This window comes from Palaemon carinicauda, chromosome 5 (assembly GCF_036898095.1).
Source record: "Palaemon carinicauda isolate YSFRI2023 chromosome 5, ASM3689809v2, whole genome shotgun sequence".
Taxonomy (NCBI): domain Eukaryota; kingdom Metazoa; phylum Arthropoda; class Malacostraca; order Decapoda; family Palaemonidae; genus Palaemon; species Palaemon carinicauda.
In genome coordinates, this window is record NC_090729.1 from 135,774,552 (window position 1) to 135,783,650 (window position 9,099).

Genomic DNA, 9,099 nt, shown 5'->3' on the forward strand with positions numbered 1-9,099 from the left:
CTTCCGAAGCTGGTGTAGAGCCAATTCAATATCCTCTACCAATACCTCTGTGACCCAAATAGCTGACTTCCTTCTACATCTTAGGAATGAGAGATCCCTTTCAGCCCCTACGATTAAAGGGTATAGGAGTATGTTGGCTTCAGTTCTCCGCCACAGAGGTTTGGACCTTTCTTCCAACAAGGACCTTCAAGACATTCTTAAGTCTTTTGAGACGTCTAAAGAGCGTCGTCTATCCACTCCAGGCTGGAACCTAGACGTAGTCTTAAGGTTCCTTATGTCACCTAGGTTCGAACCTCTCCAGTCAGCTTCCTTCAAGGACCTTACCCTCAAGACTCTTTTTCTCGTCTGCCTTGCAACAGCTAAGAGAGTCAGTGAGGTTCATGCCTTCAGCAAGAACATTGGTTTCACGACCGAATCTGCAACATGTTCTTTTCAGCTCGGATTCCTAGCAAAGAACGAACTTCCTTCACGTCCTTGGCCTAGATCGTTTGAAATACCTAGCCTCTCCAACATGGTAGGTAACGAACTAGAGAGAGTTCTTTGCCCTGTCAGAGCTCTCAAATATTATCTTAAGAGGTCTAAACCTATTCGAGGACAGTCAGAAGCCTTATGGTGTGCCATCAAGAAACCTTCGAGGCCCATGTCCAAGAACGGGGTTTCGTATTATATAAGGCTTCTGATTAGAGAAGCCCATTCTCACTTAAAGGAGGAAGACCTTGCATTGCTGAAGGTAAGGACCCACGAAGTAAGAGCCGTAGCTACTTCGATGGCCTTTAATAAAAACCGTTCTCTGCAGAGCATAATGGATGCAACCTATTGGAGGAGCAAGTCAGTGTTTGCATCATTTTATCTTAAAGATGTCCAGTCTCTTTACGAGAACTGCTACACCCTGGGACCATTCGTAGCAGCGAGTGCAGTAGTAGGTGAGGGCTCAGCCACTACATTCCCTTAATCCCATAACCTTTTTTAACCTTTCTCTTGAATGCTTTTATTGTTGTTTTTATGGTTGTTACGGTAGGCTAAGAAGCCTTCCGCATCCTTTTGATTTGGCGGGTGGTCTATTCATTCTTGAGAAGCGCCTGGGTTAGAGGTTTTGTAGAGGTCCTTTAGTAGGGGTTGCAACCCTATATACTTTAGCACCTTTGGGTTGAATCAGCCTCCAAGAGGAAAGCTGCGCTCAGTAAGGAAGACGAACTTAAAAAAGAGGCAGAGTAACGGTTCAATTCGACTTCCTTTCCAGGTACTTATTATTTCATTGTTATTTGAGATAACTGTTATATGAAATATGGGATACTTAGCTATCCTTTAATCTTGTACACTGGTTTTCACCCACCCCCCTGGGTGTGAATCAGCTACATGATTATCGGGTAAGTTTAATATTGAAAAATGTTATTTTTATTAGTAAAATAAATTTTTGAATATACTTACCCGATAATCATGATTTAATCGACCCTCCCTTCCTCCCCATAGAGAACCAGTGGACCGAGGAATAATTGAGGAGGTGTCAACAAGAAGTACTTTAGTACCTGGCCACAGGTGGCGCTGGTAAGTACACCCCCTTCTTGTATTGTGATAGCTGGCGTATCCCTCCATAGAATTCTGTCGGGCAACGGAGTTGACAGCTACATGATTATCGGGTAAGTATATTCAAAAATTTATTTTACTAATAAAAATAACATTTTTATATATATTAGATTTAGCTTATTTTCTGTTGCCGTACCCTTTAAGTTAAGCCATATTTTTCCATTTTTATAATGGAGAAAGGGATGATGTTAATCCATACAATATATGAATTCAGGCAAAAAAATGAAATAATCTAACCATAATGATTATTATTTTAGGCCATTTAATTCAACTGCAAGAATTAAGTTTTGATGTGTAAAGGGGTCATTGAGGTTCTATGAATATTAGTTTGAAGAGATGCAAAAGGATGCCAGAGAAAGTTATCTTTATTTAGTACACGTACGGTTGAAGGTGCTAAGACATTTGATCACCCTGTGGAGTACTTTTCGTATATTTTATGGGTTTTTTATATTCATGATTGGTTAACAAATATGTTTAGCACAAGAGGGTAGGATGTCAATTTTTATTGTATTTAGCTTGTTGAATAGATGGATCCTTGTTGTCCAAACATTTTAGAGACCATGAGATATTTACTTAAAGCGAGGATTTGAACCTATAGTTATAAGTGTAAGTAATTTATTTCGAGTGAAACACCAACACCATTTAGCTTTTTATTACTCCAGTTTTCTAATTGCAACCCAGTTCACCAGTGATGCTTCCACAGAACCTTTTTCCTTAAATTACAACATTTTAGTTTCATTACCATTTCAGAATAGTCATACAGCTTCTTTTAACTATGTTTCATGACTCAATGAATTATGCTCCCATTACGTCATCTGGCTCAAAGGTATTTCTGTACTTTTTGCTATGTGATGCCTTACTATATAGACTTTCTTCTTTAAATACATGCTGAATTCCCTGGAGACTTTAGTGCACACCTTATAGAGTTGCTTTATTCCACCTACTCTGAGGTTTAATACTTTTTTCATTACGGATAATGTGGGTAAAATTATTCAGTATCCAGCACTTATTCCTGTTCATTGTGAGCTTTCTTTTATTTCAAGCCTTTTAAATTAGTCCAGCAATATTTCTACCCTTTCAGGCCATGCTTTCACTGTTGCCTTTGCTTCTTCTCTTGTCAGCTGTTCCTATTTGTTTGTGACAGTATTTTAATTTGGTATTTTCTGCCAAGGAGATTTGAGTGGTGCTAGATGAAAGCCTGAACCTTTGTTACATCCATAATTGTTAAAGTTTTAACATGGTTACAGGATCATACGTTCACTCTCAAAACTTTCCATGTACTAATCCCTGTGTTGACTATTACTGCTCCTTGGCTATCCGGTTGAGTGAGTAGGTAGGTCATACAGTCTTAGTCTCTTTTGCTCATGCTACTAAGGTATCTCTGTACTCATATAATTTTATGACAATGTTATGTATCGGATGAAAATCTGACATCTGTAGATAAGTATTCAGTCTTTTAAAAAGACATTGTCTTGCACCAGAATGAAGTCTGATGTCTATAGACAGATATTCGGCCTTAAAAAGACGTTGTCTTATAGTAGAAGGAAGTCTGATGTTTATAGGCAAATATTCAGTCTTTTAAAACTTTTCATCAAGTATACCCTCTCCTCAATCATTGTGAATCAATAACTGTCACTACTCTTGAAAAACAAACCTCCTTCAACTTTAGTTTATAAGATTAATCATCTTAGAGATTCTTCAAACGTCTGTCATCCTCTGCTTTTCCATTCTTTAATCTTGTGTCTTCCTAATATTTATTTTGTTGAGTATGGAATGGAATATATATCTTTATCATTGTTTTTATCAGTGCAACAGAAAGTTGGTTAACGTATAAGATACTTTTAAAATTTCAATCCTGTGGAACACTGATGAATCTTGAATGCTTTTTGTAATGTGATTGTCATTTCAAAATGGTAATGTAATGGGCAGGTATAGAAAAAATTGCTTAAAATATTGGTTTTCTGAAAGCATATGTTAGTAATATTACTTTGTTATCAATATAAATGAAATTTCTTTTCAGTATTTTATCAGCACCTGGTGTCAGCCTGACAAGTTCTCCTGCCTCAGAAGCCACAGAGTCAAAGTCTTCACTAAGGCTGGACTATAACAAACCCTCTGAAGTCATGTGCTCTGTGCAAGATTTACTTGCTAATGTATCAAGTATGAGTGACTTGAATGTTAGCGAAACAGTTCAGAATCCTCCAGGAGGCAGCGATGATCCACCTGTCGTTAGCCAAGAAGAAATGAATGGCCAGAGTTCCTTTGAACGAAGTATGACGCGAGAGCTGAACATCAGGCTCTCTTCCTCGGATTTTAGAGGTCCTTTGCTGTCAGAGGAGACAGCAGTTCCCTGCGATGGTATGGATACCTTGGATACTCCACGGTCAGCAACGAGTCATGGTAGTTCTCACAGTGATGCTTGTCCTGTTATTTCAAACCATTCTAGCCCTAATAGCATTGGCGTTCCCCACGTTGCAGGTGGTGTTAAACGTAACAGCTTAAGGAAGGAATTATCTACAAGTATTTTAAGAACCAGTGTAAGAAAAAATAATAGAGCCACAGTATCTGATTCTGACATGAAGTTAAATTCCTTACCACATCTCACAGCAAGTACTGTTGATGTTACATCCAGGTCATACCAGGAACCTGTCTTGGATACGTTGGATAACCCGAGTGCAGTCAAACCTCCTAACGTAGAGTTAGCTGTAATAGACCGAATGCACATTATAGAAGTTGAATCCTCAGGAATGAGCTCAGAAAATCAGTCCGATTATGAGAACGTTTATGAAAATCAAACAGGCACACATCGAGATTTACCTCCCAAACCTCTGAACCTTGTTATTGATAATCTGGATGAAACTCGTACCACTCACTCGTCTATACCTCACGATTACGAGAACATTTGTGCAGTTAATATAAATAGAGCCATGTGGGGTGTAAGACACTGGAAGACCTATTCTGATATTGAAGACAGGATACATGATAATAGTACCATTAAAGAGAGACTAAAACTGTTGGACAGCACTTTGGCTTCTAGCCACTGTTCAGATTACAGCATTCTAAAGCAAATTCAAGGTCGCAGGTCGATAAGCCTTATGGATGACAGCGATTCCGTCTTATCCAGATCCCTCCCGGACCTGAGTGCTGTGCGTCTCGAGACATGTTTTGAGGACCCAGCTGAAGAAGTGGATGAAAAAGTGTGTCCTGAAGATGATAATAGGTTAATGAGTATGCTTAATCAGCTAAGGGCAAATAGACCCTTTAATAAATCAAATTCTGTTGACGACATACCAAACTACGAAACAATTTGGGTTGGAGATATAGAAAGGCCGGAGAATAGCGACGCATCCTCTCAGATGAATTCTCTGACCAGCAAGTCGTCACTTGTCGTTACCATAGGTGACGTTCATGCCAAAGAATCCCTCTGTAACCTTTATTACTCCACTATGTCTGATCTCTCATTCAGATATTATAGTGAGAGAATGAGGAATAATTGCTCTGGAATCTCTCGTACTTCAAGGCGAAGCACCAGAGAAAATTCAAAGGAAATGGTAAGAGCCATTTCTGTTCCAGATAGCAAAACCCTGTTAGAGGTGAGTGAAATGATTGAAGAACAAAAGCAACTCGAGCAAGAGAAGGGTATTGTGGAAGGCGAGGCGATACCAGATAATCAAAATATACTTCAACCTACTAATACTCCTCTAGGGACAGGTGAACAGCCTCGGCCCCGAAGAAAGTTTTCCATGCTACGAGAGCGATTTGAGAATCCATGGACTCCCAAAAAATCTCCCATGAAGGGGGGCCAATTAGCTCAAAGACGGAATTCCTTCCAAGATAGGACTGCCAAAGCTCTTCAAGCGGGTATGAAAGTGTTTAGAAGACCAAGAGTCCATGTCATCACGCCCAAAAAAGGCGACGATAAAGAAACTCCTCGTCTTAAAAGCCCATTCAGGTCTAAAACTACTACACCCACACCTCCAGCTATTAAAATTAATTGTGAACCCCAGTTGGATTCCAAACTGGATAAGAAAACTGATGAAGCCATTAAACTGCCTTCCCATGTAACACCTCAGAGAAGAGTCATGGTTGATCAAAAGCTAACTAAGAGCACTCCAAAGACAAGTACACCTGACAACACCAAACAGTCAGCAAAGAAGACTCCCATCACTGCCTTAGATACAAACAGAACCAAAGCTCTGAAAGATGGTCCAAAGACAAGCACACCAGAGGGTAACAAACAAGTTCAAATGAGTATCCTTAGTTCAGTGTCAAGTGTTGTTCCCTCCCCACCAGAATGCCTTCAAAAGTTTGATGTTCCAGATCAACGAAGACTACCCTTATCTGAGAATCTTAACTTAGAAATTACCTCAAAATCTTCATGCTTACAGAGCCCTCAGGAAACAATTTGCACAGGTGCAGTGCCAAGAAAACCAGTGTATGGAGCTATGATGCCTGCAAAGAGTGCTGTTAATTTAAGGATGTCCAGGGTGACTGCTGAAGAAAATGTACAGAACCCTTCAGATGTTATTTCAAGGTCGGGTATTCAAGCATCCCAGTCCCTCCTGAGCTTGCAGGCTATTAAGACTGGCTCTCAAAGTCAAGCAATGTTCACAGGTTTCCTTGGTCTCCCTCAGTTACAACGGGAAACGAAGTCCACCATCAACATAGTTGAGTCTATATGCAGTCCAACCAGACATGGAAATGTAACAGTCAGTCGTAGCATCATTGTCTCTTCTCCTCAGTCTCCTAAGTTTAATATGCAAAAATCAACATTGTCACCGAATTCAAAGATTTTTTCAAGAAGGATATAACTGAATGCAGTGACTTTTGATGGTCTCTTCATCAGTTCAGTATGGAAGATTTCATAAGTGTATGACTAAACACAAATATCTTTAAATGATTGTACTTAAAATAATTTACAATTTTACTAAAATACTCTCTCTATATTAAGGTAAGAAGGATAACTTGTGCCCTTTATTCCCTTATTGATTCTCAGATGCAGTCTTGCATTTTTAGTGTTGCAAGGAAGGGCATCTTCACTTAAAAATTACCATCAATTCAATTTACATTGGTTTAGGCACTACCTAGCTTGGCAGATTTAGCTGGCCATTGTTTGGCCATAAAATGAAGATCTTATGTATAGTTTGGAGGTGTATTTTTTAAATAGAATTCAAGCTTATAGTACAAAAACTCAATTTTCCTTTCAGAAATTAATTTCTGAAATTATTTGCAAGTCTAGAGGTAACCTTGGACCATAACTGTATGGTATAGATATGACTGATGCTAGTCTATAAATGCATGAATGATAAAATATATGTCCTCATACAACAAGGCTCTGATACATTCTTAATGATCTGTCTATACTCATAAAGCCTTTAATTTTATTATTTTTTCTGTGTAAATTTATTTTTCGTCTCTTGCCGCCCATCTTACTATCACCATTGTTTTCCACTACATATGTATATACTCATGTTAACATTTACTGGTACATAAGTTTTAACCAAATGTATACCAAATATTTAAAAGTCACAATAAATATAAATTTAGTTTTAGTGAAAAAGTATATTACGGTACAGTACTACACTGTAATGTCTTATTTTGAAGCTTGCACGATCGATGGCAGGTAGACTTACTGTGTTGTCATTTATTACCCAGTGATTAGATTTTAATATACGTTCCTGTAATGTACTTAACAAAATATTTCTCTCAGTCCATTTTACTAATGTGATCTGATCCAAGATATGTCGAGAATACTAAGTTCTTTTTATGTACGTTTCTTATTGAAAACGAAACTGAATATGAACGAATTATGATTTTGTTTTTGTAACTTAAAATTTATTCTTAATGTTTATTTCCATGTACAGTACAAACTACAGTAATCGGTGTTAAACAACCATGTTTTGGACTTGTTGCTTTATAATGAAGTATAGATTTTTGAAGCCTGAAGTAAGTTTGAAGGAGTTCACCAGAGGTTACCAAGAGTGTTGGGCAGTCAGGGGTTGATTGAAGGATGGAATTTTGCCAAAACTTGAATTAGCCATGTCAGTTACCACTCACTGCTAGTCAGCCATCTAATCACTCATCACTAGGTGACCAATCTTTAGTTCACAAATAGTAAAGACCTTGGATTATCTATTATCTAACGACATCCTTCATTGTCAATGGTTTTAAATTGGAAAGTCATCGGTTAGTCCTTGTTTTAGAAATACTCGTGGGTCTGTCATCTGCAACATATCCATTGTTGTTATTTGGAAAGATTTTATAGTCAACTCTTTAATATATTTATGTATAAAATTGTTTTGGGAATAGTTCAGTTGGTGGTATATAGCTCATCCAAGTCTTCTCATACATTGGATCCCTTTCATATTTGCTTTTATTGATGTGGACTGAAAAGAAAAATCAACGTAGACTATAGAGAAGCTTCAGTTGCTCATGTACAGCAAATTAGGACAGGGATCTTGTACCTCAGATGTATCTTAGGAGAGTTGGTTCTACCCCTTTGCCAAATCTTTTTTATATAATCTTGAAAGCTTCCTAACTTATGGTTTTATTTTATTGGAGCCCTACCCATAGCACCATATATTTCAGAACTCCCGAAGAAAAAAGAAAGCTTGGTGAGCTAGTGAATGACGTACTATGTTTAGGTTACCTACACTCCAATAACCCCTACTGATACTAAAACAACATTGATAATCTTTTTTTTTTTTTTTTTTTATCTAAGCAGATTACAGACCTGTGAAGCAAGGTTCTAAGTTAAAGTTCCTTTCATTATAAAAGTAATTTAAAATTACAAAGTACTGTACAGTATATGAATTTGTCACATCAACATTATCTCCTCTTACGCCCATTGACGCAGAGGGCATCTATGAATATTTGTCACATACCAAAGTTCAAATTCTCATTTAGAAAACTGTCATTTTGAACCATTATATTATGTACATGAAAACCACTTTTCTAGATTACCAAAATTGTAATATAATTGAACTAAATAAATTTTTGTATGAAAATTGTATTTTGAAGACCTTTATTTTTAAGTTATTCCTGCGCGTATACAAACTTACAAGTCATTTTTATGGATTCTAGTTATTTTTTCCATGACCAGGCAGTCAAAAGAAATTGGTGTTAGATTGCCTCATGCTTTGTTATTAGGTAACTACTGTGCATGACGTACAACGCTTGTTTAAAGTGCTTTCCCACAACACTTCTGGTCATGAAGGTCAAGCGTGCCTTCTTTCTCTCTGCGGTCAGACCCCTGCATGGTCCCCTCCGTACTTTGATAGTGTTTGTATCTCTTGTGACTTTGACACTCATTGTCCCTTGCGTGCTATCCTTACTTGTGAGAGTACAAGTGTGGTCCTTAGGACGATTGTCAAATTTGATGTGTTCCTACCCGTGGTACATTTATGAGCCTGGTAGAGGTAGATCCACTGCCGGTTTGCCTTATATGTAGGGGTAAAAGATGTCCTGTGGAATCACCATGCGAGTACTGTAGCGAGTGGTCTTCCTCCCAAAGGG

At 38.0% G+C, this 9,099-nt stretch overlaps 1 protein-coding gene across 1 annotated transcript in view; it reads left to right on the forward strand.

Annotated features, from left to right (window-relative positions):
* The window catches only part of LOC137641499 (uncharacterized), a 29,976-nt gene extending 21,400 nt beyond the window's left edge, over window positions 1-8,576 (forward strand). Inside the window, exon 8 of the mRNA XM_068374118.1 lies at window positions 3,605-8,576. Coding sequence (XP_068230219.1) covers window positions 3,605-6,395 — 2,791 coding nt within the window. The 3' untranslated portion in view covers window positions 6,396-8,576. The remainder of the gene's footprint in view (window positions 1-3,604) is intronic.
* Window positions 8,577-9,099: the final 523 nt, after the last annotated feature.